General features: G+C 52.7%; 3 protein-coding genes across 6 annotated transcripts; 1 reads left to right on the top strand and 2 right to left on the bottom strand.

Annotated features, from left to right (window-relative positions):
- Nucleotides 1–461: 461 nt before the first annotated feature.
- JMJD6 (jumonji domain containing 6, arginine demethylase and lysine hydroxylase) lies at nt 462–10,489 on the bottom strand. 2 transcript variants are annotated; one of them, XM_044247357.1, is made up of 7 exons: nt 10,236–10,489; nt 9,325–9,713; nt 8,545–8,831; nt 7,642–7,777; nt 6,173–6,311; nt 5,155–5,282; nt 462–3,901 (listed from the first exon to the last, which is right to left on the bottom strand). In XM_044247357.1, exons 1-7 carry the CDS (start codon nt 10,362–10,364, stop codon nt 3,865–3,867), a joined length of 1,245 nt encoding a protein of 414 aa, XP_044103292.1. In that variant the 5' UTR covers nt 10,365–10,489; the 3' UTR covers nt 462–3,864. The 2 variants fall into 2 exon arrangements, with proteins under 2 accessions (XP_044103292.1, XP_044103293.1); XM_044247358.1 differs by lacking the exons at nt 462–3,901; nt 5,155–5,282 and adding an exon at nt 7,081–7,174 and having other exon boundaries at nt 6,179–6,311.
- Nucleotides 10,490–10,909: 420 nt separating this feature from the next.
- On the top strand, nt 10,910–15,048 carry METTL23 (methyltransferase like 23). 2 transcript variants are annotated; one of them, XM_044247355.1, is made up of 5 exons: nt 10,910–11,137; nt 12,943–13,047; nt 14,261–14,498; nt 14,584–14,668; nt 14,818–15,048. In XM_044247355.1, exons 2-5 carry the CDS (start codon nt 12,964–12,966, stop codon nt 14,981–14,983), a joined length of 573 nt encoding a protein of 190 aa, XP_044103290.1. In that variant the 5' UTR covers nt 10,910–11,137; nt 12,943–12,963; the 3' UTR covers nt 14,984–15,048. The 2 variants fall into 2 exon arrangements, with proteins under 2 accessions (XP_044103290.1, XP_044103291.1); XM_044247356.1 differs by lacking the exon at nt 10,910–11,137 and having other exon boundaries at nt 12,959–13,030.
- Nucleotides 15,049–15,473: 425 nt separating this feature from the next.
- Nucleotides 15,474–18,690, bottom strand: SRSF2 (serine and arginine rich splicing factor 2). 2 transcript variants are annotated; one of them, XR_006384499.1, is made up of 4 exons: nt 18,085–18,689; nt 17,553–17,863; nt 16,426–16,524; nt 15,474–15,923 (listed from the first exon to the last, which is right to left on the bottom strand). XR_006384499.1 is itself a non-coding variant. In XM_044247353.1 (3 exons), exons 1-2 carry the CDS (start codon nt 18,444–18,446, stop codon nt 17,560–17,562), a joined length of 666 nt encoding a protein of 221 aa, XP_044103288.1. In that variant the 5' UTR covers nt 18,447–18,690; the 3' UTR covers nt 17,188–17,291; nt 17,553–17,559. The 2 variants fall into 2 exon arrangements, 1 of the variants encoding a protein (XP_044103288.1); XM_044247353.1 differs by lacking the exons at nt 15,474–15,923; nt 16,426–16,524 and adding an exon at nt 17,188–17,291 and having other exon boundaries at nt 18,085–18,690.
- Nucleotides 18,691–18,942: the final 252 nt, after the last annotated feature.

The following is an 18,942-nucleotide window of genomic DNA, read 5'->3' as shown; positions in this document are numbered from 1 at the left end:
GTTTTGCTTAGGACACATTTATTGCTTTTTTGGAAAAAATTCCAGTGCCTGAGCTGGTATCTGGTGCACGCCAGGAACTAGATGGAGTGCAGCTTACATGGGCGGCAGAAGGATGTGCTCAGGCTTCTTCCTGGGCTCCAGTTACGACCAGCAGGCCTCCAGGAAGAGGGGGAGCTTAGTCCTGGTGCTTCACATAATGGTAAGGGGTACCAGCAAAAGGGATTTCAGTGGTGACTGGTGAAAAATGCCCCATAACTATAAAATGTGGATTGGGGCTCCTATCTGACTTTTGACCCCCAGGGGACTTTCAGCCAAAGTGGGCCTCCTTTTTTGGTCCCTGCCTTCGTTGTTTGAAAGTACACGTTTAAGGGGGACCATTGTGCAAACTTAGCTACGTTCTGTATCTACTACCAGATGAATAATGAGAAGAAACAAGAACAAAACAATGCAAAAAACCCAACTCCAAACCAAGTTGCTTTATTTAAAATGATGAACAAGTTTCATCCAAGTGAAAGTTAAAACCACCCATCAAACGGCGGAGCCATAGGCAGCCCGTGGTGGAGCGCACGGCGAGACGGAAGCAGACGGAGCGGGCTGCTGGGTGTCTCTGTGGCAGCGGCCAGAGGCACAAGGACTCTGCATGGTCCCAGTTCTTCTGCACCGTCCAGTCACCTTGAAGATAGCAGGCCAGGCCAGTTCTCATGGGACTTTCAGGGAGGACTAGATGCCTCACGTTTTTGAACAATGAGACCAGAGTCGAGAGCCACCACCCGAGGGTGCCAAGGCGCGAGGTTCATCTCGTTTTGTGGCATATAATGTAACATCAGTGGAACATCTTCACAGAAGGCAGGGAGGGAGGGGGGCGTGTGAGGAGAAACCACACAGGGAACCATCACACTACCCAGCACACACCACAAAACACCTTGTGGAAACGCTATGCACGATTCAAGGAACCTACAGCTGTGCACGTACACGCCTACGTCCTAAAAGCACTTTTTACAACACTTCCCACAAAACTCCTATTCTGTCCCACACTCTTGTCTAAAATCCTATGTCACGACCAGACTGAACCTCTAATAAGTTCATAAAGCACTCACACCAGCATCTTTCTTGCCGATGCTTAAATATCTGTAGCTGATACAGAGAAAAACCAAATACTGAGGCCATAACTTGATGTATCTCATAGACTTGTATTTAGTAAGGTCTCATCTTGCTTTTCTGGTCATGGAAACGGATGTGTGACCCCACCTAGCCTGAGCAGTGACCCTTGGGAAGCGTGCACGGCACACGGCCTTTCAGCTGCACGAGGGGAGGGACCTGCGCTTGCCCCAGCTGCATGGCCAGCCCCCAGAACAGGGCCTGCCTCTCAAACGCGGACTGAACACTTGCATGATTCATAAACGGGCGTCTGCAAGCCTAAGCCAAATTGCAACAACATCCCTGGGCTGGGTGGCTCTCCCCTCAAAGGTGTCCCCCTGAATATCCCAGCACTGCTAATGAGCCCAGAGACACCCGTGCGCAGCACCGGGTCCTTCAGGCTGGTGGTCAAGTCTTTGGTGCTCGCTCCCAAAGCCCCGGAGCCACACACTGTCTTCTTCGACCCTGCTCGTCCCTGTCAGTAGTTTTGGACCCAAGAGTCCTTCTTCCAGGGACCCCCAGCTTGCTGGTTTTTCAGTTGGAGAAAAATCCCTACTACTGTTGATGTCACTCAGAGGAGGAGGCTCAGACCAGGTGGGGTGAACGGTTAATGTTAGAACAGACCGGGTTCCCCCTGCCCGCCTGGTCTACAGCACCCCGCCATCACTGCCCTCCTCTCCCTCGGCTCCCCACCTCCCCCCTGCTGCATTCCGCTAACGGTGTGCTTGGGTGGCCCACTGCAACAGGGGACAGCGGCGGGGTGCGAGGTGTTCAATCTCCGGCCTGGCTAAAACAAGGACTGTCCCAGCGTCACTCGTGGGGTGGCAAGAACCAAATGGCAGCAGATAAGCGGTGTGATCCGGATGCTCTCCGGTGAGGTGACTGTGGGCCTGTCAGGTGGGCTGGATCCCTTCTTTCTGGACATTGTTTGTCAAACAGGAATCACCCTTGGCCTCTCAGGAAGGCTAGTCTCTCCCATTCCAACTTCTGCCGTGTCACCCGGCCACAGCGAAGGAGTCCTATCCTGCCCCCTGGCGGCAAATAGTTTTGGTTTTGCTTCTTTTCTTTACACGGACGTTTAGAGACAAGCTGATATGAATGAGAGAGGAAGGCGTGCTACCCGACAGCGATACTGGGGTACAGAAGAAAAGCGTTTCAGAAAATAGCACGAACATTTTAAAAAAGGAGACAGAGGAACCCCAGTCAGGTATGACCACAAAGAGTTGAGTTCAGGGTTTGATTTTCCTCACCCCCAAAATACACGGAGGGAAGCAGGGCTGTCTGAGCCCAGGGGGCCTGGTGGGGAAGCGGAGTGGCACCGAGGGCAGGTGACAGGCGCCAACGCTGAGAAACATGATGGACGTTCTCCATCCAACCCAGCCATGTTTTTGGGTCGGGATTTGAGAATGCAGAAAACTCAGACAAAGTAGGGGACGGGCCTCTTAGGGGCAAGCCACGTGACCAACCCAGGGTCCAGAAACAATCATCAGTCTGTTAAAAATATAACCTTCGCACAGAAGAGCCCTGGATTCCTCAGATTATACCCATGGTCAGGGAGGATCCAGGGAGGCAACACCACAGTTCCAGGCCGCCTGCACACCCGCTCCCGTGCGCCCCTGGGATGCACCGGGCCAGCTCCTGCCGCCCTCCGGCTGTTCGTGTCCTTACCTACATCCCGCCCGGAAAAGGGCATGCTGCTCAGTGCTTTTCACTGGGCATATCCTTGACAAACGCCCTCTCACTTTTATTTAAATTTAGCTGAATTTAGGGTCAGGTTAAGGCAAGCAGGTCAACTGAGAGGGCAAGAGATGGAACCTGCTGCTCAACCCCCAGTCTTCATACCAGAGGCCTTCAGAAGCCTCAACATACCCGAGACCAGAAGCGCCACGTGTGCGTTTATTCCGACGTGCAGCCCAAGCCACCCACCTAGCATCTGCGGGTCTAACCAGCGGGGACACTGACTGTGACGTCTCTCAGAGAGCGAGAGCTTCTGCCTTTACGGATCACGTGGGGAGAAAGACCCATCTGCCGGAAGCGGGCCCTGTGCACAACTCGAATTCTGTGGGGAGCACACACCGGACCTTTCCCCTCCCGTTTCTAAACAGAAACCCTGATCTGTCATCCCTGCCCCAAAACACACCGCACGAAAACGCTGCTGGAATTCCTGAGCCCGTCTGGCGGTGGCGAGAAGGTCCCGTGTCTGAGGCCCCGGCTCACGGTGGTGAGCGGCGCCGCCCACGCTGGCTGGGTCGGTGACACATTGGGGGTGGCGCTGGAGTGGCACTTTTTACGCGCGATTGGCTCAGACGCAAATCCAAATCCACTCGCCCCCCGGGGCCTGCTGGTGACCACCGGCCCCCGGAGAGCAGAGGCTCCTCACCCGTGTCGCTGAGGAATCAGACGCGGCGAGACATTCGAAGGATCCCAGCCCTGCAGCCTCGAGGTCGAGCAGCGTGGCTTAGAGGGGACAGCACAGACCCCCCCGGCCCCGCAGCGCGCCGGCCGTCAGTGTTTCGGGTCTCACTGAGCTCTGAAACTTCTCGACCCTCTACTCTTAGCAAGTGGTAAGAACAGCATTTGACCGAAGACAGAAGCTTGGACCAGAGAAGGATGATCCGAATTCAAAGGAGACAAAGGAGAAGGTGGGAGCAGGAGATGTGAAAACTGAGTCGGGCGGCCGCCCACAGCGCACACAGGAGCCACCTCAGGGAGAGTCTCTGCATTGGCTCAGGGGTGAGCCCGGCCTCCGCAAGTGTCCCTAATCCTGCCAAGGAAAGCACAACCGCCTGTCAGCAGCGTGGAGACAGCATGGCAGGTACGAAGCTGGAAGGACACGTTAAAGCAGAACCCCAAGACCCCACATGCAAGTCAGGGCAGGGCTGACCCTAAAACTTTTTCTGAGTAACTGCTGAACAGGTGGGGTCAGGGGGGGTCTACAGCGACAGAAACACCCCAGAAAAGCAAGAGGAGAAATCGAACGGTGGCTGTGAAGAGGGCAATCTGGTTGGGAAAGGCAGAGTCTAGCTCAATTCACGCCACTAGGACACCTGAGCTTCTGGAATTCCACCGTGAACAAACAGCAAGGCCTGTGGGTCCGCCACTCTGCTAACAACACACGTTGAGGAAACACCCAGCTGCTCAGAGATACGAACAGCGCAACAGCAACGTCACCCATGGCAAGCCAGGCCCCCAGACACTTAGGGTCCCCCGAGCTTCCGTCCTGAACTACCTCCCCGAAACCCCCTCCCCCGCTTACCGCCACCGTCAGACACATCAGGACTCGCACGTGAGAAGAGGCTCTGTACCTGAACCTCAGTTTAGCCCACAGCGTGTCCACCGTGAGGGCATGTGCCGGCAGAGGTCACCTTACTGACTCTGAGTTAAATCTGAGCTCAATTAGATCCCATCTGGTTCAAACAAACAAACGTGGGAGACGTGATGAAGACCTTCGAGAAAATTGGAGCTCTTCACGGCTGTCTCACGTGGTGTGAGCACTCCAAGTGACAAGGGCAAGCGGGGGAGAAGGCAGGAGGCCACCCCTCTGGCTCCCGGGAGACATCGGGGACCTGCTCTCGGGCCGACCCGACTGCCGCAACCATCTCTTCCCCATCGAGGGCCTGGGGGCAGTCGAGTCGCTGCCTTCCCACAACACCACAGGAATTGCCACAAGGGGAGGCTCTGGGATTCTCCAAGGACAGAAGTTGCAAAGATATAAAATGGTTTGAATTTTTATTAAATAACGTTAAAAGTTTCCTTGGCACCATCCGCACAGATCCTTGCCTTTATGCGTAAAATAAGCCACGTGACTTTGCGTCAGTAGCTGACTTTGCGTCAGGAGCGGAGGCAGAAGCTACTGGAGCAAACGCTAAGTGAATGGACTCCTATTCCAAGGGCGTGCTCGTTCTCGGGCTTTCTCCGGCCCTCCCCTTGTCTGCAGATCCAAAAGGCAGCCCTCCCCGGGGCCCTGGCCTCGCCCGCGCACGCCTTCCTACAGAGACAGCAGCCGCGTGCGGTCACCTGGAGGAGCTGCGCTCTTTGCTCGCACAGTCGTCTTGGGAGGTGGTGTCCCCGTTGCCCATCATGCCGCACGTTCTCCGCTTCTTCCTGCGGTGCATCGTCCCGTCGCCTTCAGACCCCGACTCGCACTGCACGGGAGGGCGGGAGGAGGCAAAAACCAGGAAGTCAACCAGATGCAACCCCTTCTGTCTGTGAATAAACCTCCGGCCTCCGGAGGCAGCACGAATGTCACCCGAGTCCTCCAGGAAGCGAAGCAGCCACGGACGACAGCTCCGCAGCACGGTGCGCACCGCCTTCTCCCTCGGGGGTTTCTGGCCCCCGGACGCTACGACCTCCCTCACATGCCAGGTGTCCCCCCAGGGCTTGCCAGTGGGAGGGCTGTTCGAAATCGAGACACGCATCAGCACCCTGAGACTGCGTGACGCCATTTGGCTGCATCCAGGCAGACCCCAAGAAGGACACAAGAAGTCCGGCGCTGATACTGTTCCCCCACGCCCCTGGCCCCTGCAAGACACCGTATCCCCAGATTATGCAAAGCGCTCCGAGAGAAATTCCATCCAGTGAGGGCCCAGGTTCCTCTTCCCCAAAATGATGTCAGCTTCTAACAAGCCACCGAATTCGGGGAGCTTCCAGGCTTACAATTTACACTCACATGGACAACTGTCACCGCCGGCTGTGAGGTGACAGCGCTCCAAGTCTGGAGCCCCACACTGCTGTTCACGAGCTGGGCGGCCCTTGGCCATTCACTTAACGCAATCCCCCAATACCCCTTTTATCTCCTCAAGTTACTGCCAACAACGCATGAGTTCACACGCGTGCACACACACGTGCGAATGCACACGCACACGCACACGTGCCAGGCTATAACATGGACAAAAGTCACCACCCGGCAGGAATGGTGGCAGTTGTTAACTCTTGGAACAAAGCGGGAGAATGTTCACCCCTTTCCCCGTCCTGGGCAGGAGGTTCCCAGGGGGACCTGCCCTGCAGGCCTGGGTTCCAGGAAGCGGGGCCTCACCTCGGAGTCCGAGTCGGACGAGCTGGAGCTGGAGGAGCTGGAGGAGTCGCTGGAGCTGTCGGAGGCGATCCCCGTGGACTCCTGCAGGTCGACGGAGTCAGCCAGCACCGCCAACTCGGGGTGCTCTTGCTTCAAGATCCTGGGAGACAAGAAACATCGTTCCCAGTGCTGGGAGCGGCGGCGACACCGCGCGCAGTAACCCGGACTCAAAGCTGAGGCCTGTCTCTCTCGGAGGCACCTGCGAAGGGCGGGCGCCTTGGCTCAGAATGGGCGCTGGGCCGTGGTGAGGCCGCGCGGATCCGCAGGCTGGGAACAGAAGCTCTAACGTGCTGCCCAGGCTTTTCTGGAAGGCGGACTAGCTGCACGCGAGTTACTGCGACCTTCGCACGCCAACGAGCCAGCCGTGCTGCCGACGTGAGGCCGGGTTGCCCCGAGTTAGCCACTGATTTTTTTCCACCTGGGAGAAAGCGTCTCTCTTCCGTTTTTTCCTGAACCATTCCTAGCTAACTTCTTTCAAACCCTTCCTTTCCACGACACAGCACTGAGCGACCGCAGTCGGGCTTGGTTACGTTCCATTCGTAAGAGGAGCAACAATTAGGTTTGCGAGAAAGAAGACGAGGCAAGCAACAGAGAGGGTCCCCCTCACTCGAAGATAAAACTGGACCGGACTTTCGGAGGAAGCAGCCCTCCCCACAGGGGCCTGATCTCGGCATCCACTCTAAGCTGGGACAAGAGACCAGCTGCGTGGTCAGGCCTTTAAGATGACCAAATCCCAGCACACAGCGGCCGACGGGATGGCGTCAGTGGGCCTTAAGTGCCTGAGAGTCCGGGGAGAACGAAGCCACCACCCTTGCTGGCCCTCTCAGCAGGGAGGCTGAGCACTGACCAAGCCAGGATCCCTCTCTTACCCCGAGAGCTGGTCCCTCCAGGTCAGGGTTGGGACACAGTGGCACGGGGTGGCTGGGGGTGGCTTGCACTGCCGCTGCCCGTGCTGTATCTGTTCTGTGGATAAACAGAGGAGCTAAGTCTCCAGGGCAGTCACCTCACTCACAAGAACTGAAGGTATTAAGTTTAAAGGGGAATAATGCTTCTCAGTAAGAAAAAGAAAAAACCAAAATACAACCCAAACAAAATGGCTTCCTTTGCTACCGCTAGCTTTGGCGGGGGAGGGCGGGGGGGGGACCAAAAAACAGAAAATAAAACAAAACAAAAAACAGAAAACAAGAACCAATCCCAATTATGGCCATGTTTTGACTGACTGATCAAACATGCAGAGTCTTACCCTGTCACCTGGAGGCTGGCAAGCATCCTGAGAACTAGCCCTGACCTCGGACCCACTCTCCTCTGCCCCAGCTCTCCCAGCCTAAGATCAGCACACGTCACTGCAGCAGTGAACTCTTTCCATTTCACCTCTGGGGTATGAATTGGAACAAAGTGAAAATAAGGAAAAAAAAAAAAAAGTCTCTCACCTATACCATTTCCTCGATAACTTTGGTCGCCCTCTTACCGTCTTGTGCCATACAACAGGGAAGTTGGTGCTGCTGGCAAAATTCTGCGTGATGGCAATGGTGGTGTCAAGGTTAAGGACAACGTGCCACCAGCCTCCTGAAACCCAACAAAGAAACAGTTAAACAGGGTTTGCTTCTGTGCACGATCACAAACATAAGCTTGGTGAACAGAGGGTTCCTATCTACCGATCTACAGGCGAGACAGGTAGAGACTCAGAGACAGGAGATCCGGACTGGTCAATGCTTCTCCGGATTCAGAAATCACAACCTATTTGTGGAAGGTTCTACTGGAGCACAGCCCATGCCTGTTCATTTCCGGATTGCCTGTGGCTGCCTTCCTGCTCCACAGGCAGAGCTGAGCTGCTGGAATAGACCCAGTCCGGCCCACAGCACTTAAAATATTTATTCTCTGCCTTTTACAGGAAAAGTGTGTTGACCCCTGTGAGTCCAAACCTGGGATTGAAACTGGAAAGGCAGCAAGTTTTTCAGCTCCTAGGAGGAGAACACCTACCTCCAGTATTAAACACCCTCACTTTCAACGCTTAAGTCTGAAGTGAGCCAATGTTACACCGTATTAAAAACCCAATTTACAGAACAAGTCACAGTTTATCCACAGACACACAAGATTGCTACTACGCAAAGAAGGTGAGTAGAATCTTTACATACAAAGAATTTATCAACACGCATTATGTATGTAGGTTATAAGAGATGTGGACAGCAGCCCATCACTGTCCGAGCTGGGCAGCGGTCAGTTCATTTACAGTCGGCAAGCAGACGGTTCTCTTTGACTCCTAGATACACTTGTGCTCGGAAATGACAAATAACTGAAATCAAAGAATGTACTTCCTCTTAGTTCGTCTATACCTGGTACAAAGACAGTCTCTCCTGGTTTTTGTAAGATTTCCAGGGGTTTGAATTCAGGTGGCCAGGTGGGAAGCTGTGTCCGGGGATGAATGATACTAAACCAAGTAATAGCTTCATCTTGCTGGTTCCCTCCTTCTTCACGGGTCACCTTGATGAGTTCCCTGGGCGTGCTGGTAGGAAACAGGCACCAGCGCTTGTGGCCCTGAACTAAGGCATTCCAGGCACTGGTTCCCAGAGGGTCGATGTGAATTCCAGTTCCAGAGCGCGGTGGCCCCATCACAAACCATCTAATGGAATGGAAATGTCCGAGATATGAAAGGTAATTCAACTGTACACACATACTACCAAAGAGCGAGTTTTTAGTCTTATACTCTTTATTTCAGAGACTACATAAACCCTGCTATACAGAAACGCTAAATGAATCATGCCTGAAATGCTCTGTAACAGAAAGGAAAAAAACAAACAAACAAAGACTGATGTGGCTTACTCCTACTGAGCTTTAACTATTAAAATTTCCTCTAAAGACCAGTGGCTTAACTGTGGTAGCGTGTTTGAGTCACCTGGGGCGCCTTCAGAAATCCTGATGGCCAGGTGGCCATCCAGACCAGTGAAACCAGTCTGTGGCCGTAGGATCTGGGCAGACAGCAATAACCCACTAAGTAAATTCCATGTGCAGCCAAAGAGAACCACTCACTGTTATGGAAAAAGGTTAGCCGACCGAGCTCAGGTGACATACTGCCCTACGTGAGACTGTAAGGGCTTCACCGCGAGGTACTTTACCTGTAAGGGGGCCTGCGTTTCTCCCCAGCATACTGGAAGAGGTCATCGGTGAAGAACTTGGGCACCTTGTAATCTTCCAGAAGTTTCCTTCTTTTGGGGTGTTCACCATAGCTGCTGTCAAAGATGTAAAGGGGGCTGTCATCCCGAGTGCTCTCCATGTACTCGATGTAGTACTTCATCTTCATCTTCACCGAGTAGCCATCATTATCCTCGCCGCACTTGAACTTCTGGTTACGGTACTTCCTTTTTAGGCGCTCCAGGGTCCACTTCTCCTGCGCAGACCAGCCCTCTTGGGCATTCAGCAGAACCACGGGCTTGTACGGTCTTTCATATCGCTCCACGAATTCTTCCACCGACAGCTGTAATGCATCTGCCCTTTCCACGTTATCCTGAAGGAACCAGAAAAGACCTATCCAGTTAAAAAAAAAAAGTCCAGCGGCAGCAAAGGGCGTCCCCCAGGACCAATTAGCAACGACATACCTAAGAAGCCAGATTCTTTTCCTGGCTTATTTTGGGGGTGGGGGAGGAGAGGAGGAACAAGGACCTGCGTGTGCACTGACACGTCGCACCCAGCGCCGCCCCACCACGGGAAGGGGGCTTCGCATCTCCCACTCGTGGGCCTCCACAGTCGAGTCCCCGGGGCCGCACCGCCCAAAGGGGTCAAGGGGCGACAGTCCTGCCTGTGGGGATCGCCGAAAGCGCCAGCCTCCAGGTGGCCCAGCAGGCAGGCGGCGGCGGCGGCGCGGGAGGAAGGAGGCCCGCCCTGGAACCCGGCCCCGATGACCCCGACCTCCGCGGGGTGCGGATGAGCCCATCGGAACTCGGGGGTGCCGCGCTGGACGCCGGGGGAGTCGCGCAGCCGCCCGGAGGTGCCCGTGCCCGGCCTCAGCCCGCGACCCCGGCCCACTCACCGCCACGGCCGCCGGGTTCAGCGAGAAGCTTTCGTAGTAGTTGTGACGGGTCCAGTCCAGCGAGTCCTTGAGCTCCGGCCGCGCACTACGCTTGGCCTCGCGGATCCGCTTCTTGCTCTTGTGGTTCATCCTCCGGGGGTCACCAGCTGCTCCCGCGACGACCTCGGCGCGCCTCGCTTCCTGCTTCCAACGCACCCCTCCCCTGCCCGGACAGCGGCTGCAGCGGCGGCACCCAAACGCCCTTCGCCCTGGCCCGGCGCCTTTAAAGTCGCCTTCCAGAAAATTCACTCCCCAACCACCTCCCGGGCCTCGGGTTGGGCACGCGGCTGCCGTCTTCCCCGCCCCCCGGCCTCTCGCGGTGAGCCATTGGCTCGGGCACCTCCGGGGTCCGCCCTCACACTCGCCGGCTCTCCGCCATGTTGGGAAGGTCGCGCCGATCGAGGAGCCGCCTCGTTGCGGCCCCGCCCCTCCTGCGCCCGCTTCCGGTGTGCGCGTCACTTCCGGGCGTGGGTCCCTTACCCGGCGGCCCGTTTCCGGCGTGCAAGTCGCCGAGGCCACCTGTTTTCCGTGTCTCTTTTGCCTGGCGTCCGGCGTCTTCTCACCTCGCGGCCACGTCGTCGCCCGCTGGAGCGGTGCCTTCCCCGCCTTTGCAGTCGAGTTAAAGCGACCCAGTAGGGCAGCGTAGCGCCCGTGAGGCGGCCCCGTCGGCCAGGGGTTTCCCGCGCGCGCGCAGCCTGGCAGCCCGGCGCTCTTCGCCGTTCCCGGCCCGTCGGGGAACCCCCGACTCCCCCCTGGACAAGCGTGGCCTCCGAGGGCATGAAGTCCGGGCCCAGCGCTTTCGATTCTCGGAGGAGCCGGGCCTGGGGGCCGAGGGGGCCGTGCTGGAGGTCAGCGTCCCGCAGGTGCGTGCGTCTCCGGTCCTTTGCGGAGACGCCCGGGGCAGGAGACGCTCCCAGCCGGCCTGGAGGGGCTGGGAGGGGTGGAGCGAGGTTTGGCGGCTACCCTGCCTTAGGATGGACCTCAGGGCGGGAAGGTTTGGGGCCTGAAGCTCTTGGCAGTCTTTAAGGAAGAAACTTGGGGACCCTGCCACGAGAAGGGCTTTCCACATCGAATATTTCCTGCCAGAAAGGTGGCATTTTTGACACCCAAGTATTTTCTTTGATCTTGTTGAAGGGCTTCTTAATTCAGCTTTATCCAAGACGGGGGACTCCACCCTCACTTTCCAAATACAGTTTCTTGGGTTGGCACTCACTTGTTCCTTTCAGCTCACGGCTGTCCCCAAACCCTCAGTAATAGTAGCAGTAATACATTATGCGTCCGGTTTTGCAAAGCACTTGGACGTTGCAGTGTTTCGATTTTAGCAGTATTCTGTGAGGAGGATATCCTGCGTCAGATCTTTCAGGGCAGGCATTTTATTCACGCTGCTTCCCTACACTTAGAACCAGTGGCAAGGCACTGCTCTTTTTGTTGAGTGAATTCACCTTTGATGCTTCCACGGCTTCAGCCCCCTTCCCAACCAGTCCACTAGCAGCACCCTCTGCTCTAGAAAACAGAAAGATTTTCAGTTTTGCAGTTTAATAACTGCTCGCTTTGCTTATTTTGTGCCTGGCACTGTACTAAGCAGTTTGCATGGAGTCTCACAAGTCACGGTATGAGATAGTGTTTTGCAGGTGAGGAAACTGCAGCATAGACAGGTTAAGTAATGGGTGAGGTCATACGGCTGGTAAGTTACACATCTGGCTTTTGAACTCAGGCAGGCTCATTCCAAAGGTGTGAGCCGTTATTTTGCATCCCTAAATACTGTGCTGTCTCAGAATTCTGTATCTTTCCAAAGGCTGTGTAAGCTGCTTGCCTTCCCAACTCCAGGACTGAGCTCCTCTCAAACTTCTGGAATGTCTTTCTGGCCTCATTGTTTTCCATCAGCATACCAGATTATGCCTGTGATTGTAACCCTCTGATACTTTTTTTTTTTAAGATTTTATTTCACAGATCACAAGTAGGCAGAGAGCCCGACTTGGGGCTTGATCCCAGGACCCTGAGATCATGACCTGAGCCGAAGGCAGAGGCTTAACCCACTGAGCCACCCAGGCACCCCCTTCTGATACATTAACTGTACTTAAAATAAAAGCTAATTTTCCCGTGGCCTTGTAACCCCCCAGTTCTGATCCATGTTATCCCACTGACCTCAGTACTACCACAACCCTGCCTCCCAGCCCCCATGCCCCTGCCGTCAGTGCCGTCTGTACTTCAGCCAGAGACTTTAGTTCCTGCTTCAGGACCCTTGCCAGACTCGTATCTAGGACAGCCACCTGTGGTCGCTGTCTCCACCCCTCGCTGCCCCCACTACTCTCTCACTAGATTTTGTTAACATTATCTCCAGCTAAAAATGTATGTGCTTACTTGTGACTTATCTTTTCCCATAGGGTATGTATGTGTCTATGTATGTATTCCGTGATAACCTAGTTACGTACTTAGCCCGCTAAACAACGCAGTCCCTGGATAAATGCTTATTGAGTGAATGAGTGTATGAAGCGTGCTTATCACACCGTATTGCAATTTTATAAACCCCATGGGATGTGAACTGGACAGCAGGGAATTGTCATTTTTGTGATAGATGCCGGGTGTCGGGCACTCTGATTCCTCTGAAAATAAATATTACAACTGTCAGCAGATGAGTTATTTTTGGCATACAAAAAATTCTTTTCAGGTGCTGCATCTCGAATATGGAATGTATGTTTGGCCCTGTGCGGTGGTCTTGGCTCAGTACCTATGGTTTCACAGAAGATCTCTGCCAGGCAAGGCTGTCCTAGAGGTACAAGTGCTCTTGAGTCTTCGAAAATGCTGGGTTCAGATTTGTCTATGTGCTTGTTACTGACTTTTGTTAAAGATTTTTAAATCAAGTGATTTGCCAGCTTGTAAGTCATGTGAGCTAAGGATGCTTTTTATGTTTTAAATTGTTTTTAAAAACCACGTGCACCAGAGAGCACGGGAGTCCCACGGAGACTAAAATGTCATCTGGCCCTTTACATTATGCTGACCTTTATTCTAAGTGAAGCCCGTTGACTAATTCCACACAATCTTGGTACGGAAGCAGTCATTAAGACTATCTTTTCAGGGTGTCCCAACAGGGTCATCTGGGGTCTACTGTGACACATGCATTTTCTCATACAATAGTCCTTTCCCAAACTCTTTCTCATCACTCCACCTGACTTAAGACTGCTAAAGGCTTGGAGAAAAACTTTTGTTAAGTTTGCATAAATGGTACAAGGCTTAAATCTTAAGGCTGAGGACAAACCCAAAACTTAGTAACCTCTTAACTTTTGCAAAACCATGTGAGGGATGTGAGAGTACTTAGCATACTTCTGACCCTGAACAGTGGCAATTTGAAAACATTCAGGAAAGACTGAGAATCTCCAAGCTCAGGCTCAGAACTGGAAATTGCATTTTAAATAGGGAGAATACTTATAAAGGTATTACTTGGTCATTCCTTACTTAGCACGCTAAAGACCTTGTCACTTTGAAGGCCCAACTGGAAAGTCCCCTCTGCAGAAAGTCCTGTTGCAGACCTGTCCGGTTATAGCCACATAAAAGCAGTAAAAATTGGTACTAACAACCATAATGGCCAGGTGTGCATGCAAGTCACCCATCAGGCTTCTAGAGACACAATGTTCTGTATAATTAGGAGTTCCTTTATAGACTATAAGAGAACTGAAAATGACAAAGTGTCCCAAACTGCCTAGGGCACATTGAGCAATGGAGCTGCCAGGTACCATGAAGGTTGGAAGTCATAGTCAGTTGCAGAATGCAGGGCCCTGTGTGGGACTTAACCTTCCCACCCCATAAGAGGAATCTCAAGTATTTTCTACAAATCGAAAAGCTTAAAGCTTCATATGGGAACGCAATGTAATTACAGCACCTTTTGTAGATGGGACAAGCTAATCAACTCTGTACTTATGGAAACTATGCCCCCAAATTCCCTGCAATGGTTAAGCAGAACTTGGAATGCTGTTTTTTAAATGTATTAGATTGGAGCTGGAGTGAGCCTTCCAGGAATTATGGCTGCAAAATGTGGTGCTGAAGTAATCTTGTCGGACAGTTCAGAGCTGCCTCACTGTCTAGAAATCTGCCAGCAAAGCTGTGAAATGAATGACCTGCCACAGGTACGCGTCCTAGGACTGACGTGGGGCCATGTGTCTCAGGATCTTCTGGCTCTACCATCACAAGATATTATACTTGCATCTGATGTGTTCTTTGAACCAGAAGGTAAACCTTTTTTGGTCTTCAGTAGTAAATTTGACTGGAGAGATGACCTAAGTTTAAGTCCATTTAAGAAGTCTTTTCTTCCCAGATTTTGAAGACATCTTAACTACAGTCTACTTTTTGATGCAAAAAAACCCCGAAGTCCAATTGTGGTCCACTTACCAGGTCAGAAGGTAAGCCTGAATAATCCTGGTTCACTCTCAATTTTTTTTTGAAACTTAAATCCTTACTCATGCAGTATCTACTGAAAGGATAAAATGAAAATGTATCTGAAGCAAAACAGGAAAACGTGATTTTAAAAAACAATTTATTTTTTTTTTAGTGCTGACTGGTCACTTGAAGCTTTGCTCTACAAGTGGGATATGAAATGTGTCCACATTCCTCTGGAGTCTTTTGATGCAGACAAAGAAGATATAGCAGAATCTGCCCTCCCAGGAAGACATACTGTTGAAATGCTGGTCATCTCCTTAGCAAAGGACAGTCTCTGAATTACACCTACATAACAGGCTGTTCTCAGACAATGTCAATACTAATTAGCAACCTGCCATGCCAACTAAGACTCAGACCACTTTTGCTTCTTGGGAGTACAAGCATTGAATTTGACGATGGTCAGATCTGTTGGCCTTTAAGATTGTGATGGGTCACCTAGACAATACTCACAGGTTACAAAGCCATGAAAACAAAAATTAACACACCTGTTTTTTTTTAAAAAGGGGGACTTGGATTGTTCTTTGGGGGGGGATCTTCAAAAACGACATAAATTAAGCAGAGAGAAGGGGGTACCCACAACCTCAAGAGACTGCTACCTTAGAGCATTGATTTTAGGGGTTATGGGTGCTGAAATGGCATTTCCATTTTAACTTAGGGAAAAAAGTCAACACTACACATATCACTTTCATACTGTACAGTCAGTAACAATTCACAAGGTAATTGCACAGGTCTTTCAAATAAAGGGGAGGGAAAAAACACCAAGACATATTCTGAGAAAAGCTAACACCAAGGAAACGTTTTAATTAAACTACAGAAACAATGGTTATAGTACAGAATTTTCATGAGCAAAAAGATACACCATGTTATAAGTACTTACAAAGTTACAAACCATTTTTGCTTCCTTAACATTTTCCATATTTTAAGTTCATACATGAAGATGATCGGATATACCATTTTGGGGGGAAGGGGGGAAAAAAGGTGTATTTATCATCAGCTAGATGTGCTCACTGTATGCTCCGTTATTTATATGCAAGGCCCGGGTGACTGGAAGTGCAGTTGTCAGGCATTTTAATAAACTGGACAGCCATTTGTTTCTGCACGACAAGGCATCTTTACACAGGAGCAATCAGGAGAAAACAGGAAACAGCCAAGCACTCTGCACTGCAACACGCCACCTTAACAGCTAACCAGCATTACTCAACTGCTACACAACTGCGCCTAGTGCACAAAAATACACAAGAGAAGAGATTAGAATTGTGTTTGGTAAACAATCCTTTCAAAAAATCAAGTCTTTTCACCTGAAAAGTCTTTATACAAATTTGGGTTCAGATTACCATTTAGATCTGAAGGTAAATAACATATACAACAAATTTACACCGACTTTTGTAGGTTTTTAATTTTAAGGAATGAAGGCAATGTTGAGTCAATCTCTTGACAGCTTTAGGCTGTATGTAATGGCTGCACACGTTTCCTTAAAAGTCAGGAGGCCACAAATTAGGTTACCAATCTGTTTAATTTCAAACAAAAAAAGTCAGCACTATATAAACAAAAGGAAAATTTACCTCAAATATCCAAGCCAATAATGAAATCTGAAGTCGTTCACCTCACTAAATTACAAGAAATTTGAATAACAGCAACAAAATGGCACATAAAATGAAGTTTGCCACCTGAGGCAAAGCTTAAAACAAGTAAAAAGTTAGACAAAATGTTACAAAATAACCTTTTCAATAGCCAGTTGCTTGTTCCAAGTGACTCTTCGATGGACTGAGTATGTGGTCCTTTGCCCCCAAGTCTTCTGTTAGGTTGCTTGCTGACCCATCTAGGTTTGAAAAGAAAAAAGTTCAGTTTACCTTCCATTACAATGAAGCTACCGAAAGTGCACATGGTTTCAGTTTCAGGCATGTACTTACTAAGGCTCTGGTGAAACAAGTAGGTTACGGAAAGGTTCCACCCAGCCATTATCAGTTTTTTAAAGGCCCAATTAGGAAATTTTCACAAAGGCTACCATCCGCTTTTACAAATTTGTGTTTATGTAATCTTGGCCAAATAACCAAGGTGAAAAATGATATAAGGGAGGGAAAAAAGAAAAAGGAAAAAGGGGGGGAAAAAAAGGGAAAAAAAAAAAAAAAAGGACGGTATCCAAAGAAAAACTTGAAATCAGAAAATCAGTCTATTTTAAGATAAATTTTTAGTCTTTAAATGAAACATTTGGCAATTGAGAATAAAGCTTTAATATCTGAGCTACTTAGGGCCCTTTCCTTTTAAAAAATAGGACCAAACAATTCGAGAGTTAAAGACACACTATCCTTTCCCCACCCAGTGCGATACCTGTAAACTTTTTGGGGGTTCCAAAAGTTCATTGCTTCTTTTCGCAATTCGTTTGCCACATCCATTAGAATATGAAGTCCCAGTCAGTACAACAATAGTTGAACTGATCCTTCTCTCTAAGAGGATAGTGCATCTTTAACATTTAAAGACAAACCTGCTCCAATACACGCCCACAGAAACTGGTCCCTGGAGGATCAGCCAAATCAGTTAAAATCTGCAATACTGGCCAATATTCTTTTATCAAACAGGAGACCGCAGCTTTAAAGGGGAAAATGCAGACGTTGGATAAAAACAGCAAGAAATAGTCATTTTCATTAATAGGTCTCAAACAGTTTACGAAACAGCCATTATTATCTAAGCTTTCCGCACATCCTCTCTGCAGACCCCTCTCTTCAGCATCTCTCCCAAAGCTGCTCCCCGACATCGGGAGCCGCACTTACACTAACACGGATCGCCACAAGCTCCTACACACCCCAGCTCTGAGTTCGGGCCGTGCGCCTCGGATCCCCCCGACATTACCATTCGCTTAAGAGGACACCGCTCCTTCCTCCTCGGGAGACTTGGGGGGGCTCTTGGAGCGCGACCTGGACTTGGACTCCCTCTTGGACACGGGCGGCGGACTCCGGGACCGGGAGCGGGACCGGGAGCGCGAGCGAGACCTGGACACCGACGAGGACTTGGACTTGGACCTTCGCGCCGACCTGGACTTGGACGTGGACCGCGACCTCGAGCGAGTGCGGGAGCGAGACTTGGAGCGGCTGTAGCGGGAGCGACTGCGGGACCTGGAGCGGCTCCGACTCCGGGAGCGGCTGCGGCGGCGCCGCCGAGGGCTGCGGGCGGACGGGCCGGGCGTCAGGGCGGCCATCGGGGCTCGAGGGCCGCGCCCCGCCCGCGTGCTGCGCCCGCCCCGCCGCCATTACCGCGCCGCCCGCCGCCCGGGCGCCATTTCCCCCGCCGCCCGCCGCGGCCCCGAGCCCGCCAGCCGCCGCCACGTGTCCACGCGGACCTTTGTGCCCCCCGCCCGCGCCCCCGCGGCCCCCGGCCCGCTCACCTGCGGCTCCGGCGTCCGTAGCCGCCGCCCCCGTAGCGGCGGGGCGGCGGGCCCCGCCGGCTGTGGTGCGAGTCCGGGGGTCGGCCGTAGCGCGCCATCTGCACCCGCAGCTCGCGGCCGTCCAGCACCGCCCCGTCCATGGCGTCCATGGCGTCCTCGGCGTCGCGCTTGTCGTGGAAGCGGACGAAGGCGAAGCCGCGGGATTCCTTGGTGTAGCGGTCCCGCGGGATGTACACATCGCCGACGCGCCCGTACTTCTCGAACACGCGCCTCAGGGTGTCGGGCGAGGTGCGGTAGGTCAGGTTGTCCACCTTGAGGGAGGTCATGCCCTCCACATCGGGAGGCGGGCGACCGTAACTCATGGCCCTGGAGAGCCGGCCGGGGGCCGCGACTGCGCGCCGAAAACTAACGCCCTGGGCGGGCCCGCGCGCTCGGCTGAGGCGGCGGTTTCCTCACACTCGCCCGGCTCGACGCCGCGCCGCGCCTCTGGCAGTTGGCTTCCGCGTGGAAACGCTGGGCGAGGCCGGACGGGGTTGGGGGGAAACGCGAGAAAGCAGCCGACCCCACCAAAGAAACAACTGGGCGGGCAGCCGGCCCTAGCGCCCGTTTATATCCCTCCTCACAAAATGGCGCCCGCGCCACCCGGAAATGAATCCCCTGATTGGCTCGCCCCTCCCCGCCCCGCAACGCCGCGGCCACGCGCCCCACCCCTGCCCGACGCGCGTGCGCAGAGTCCGGCGGGCGGGCCGAAAAGCGCGGAGTCACTGTTGCTGGGAGGGGGGAGCGGAATTTTCGGGCAGTTGGAAAGCCCGCGAAAAGCTCTTTCCGGCTGCGAGGCCGTACGAGCGTTCTCCCGCA

The sequence above is a fragment of the Neovison vison genome, chromosome 5, assembly GCF_020171115.1.
Source record: "Neovison vison isolate M4711 chromosome 5, ASM_NN_V1, whole genome shotgun sequence".
NCBI lineage: Eukaryota > Metazoa > Chordata > Mammalia > Carnivora > Mustelidae > Neogale > Neogale vison.
This window is presented reverse-complemented; position numbering and strand designations above follow the sequence as displayed.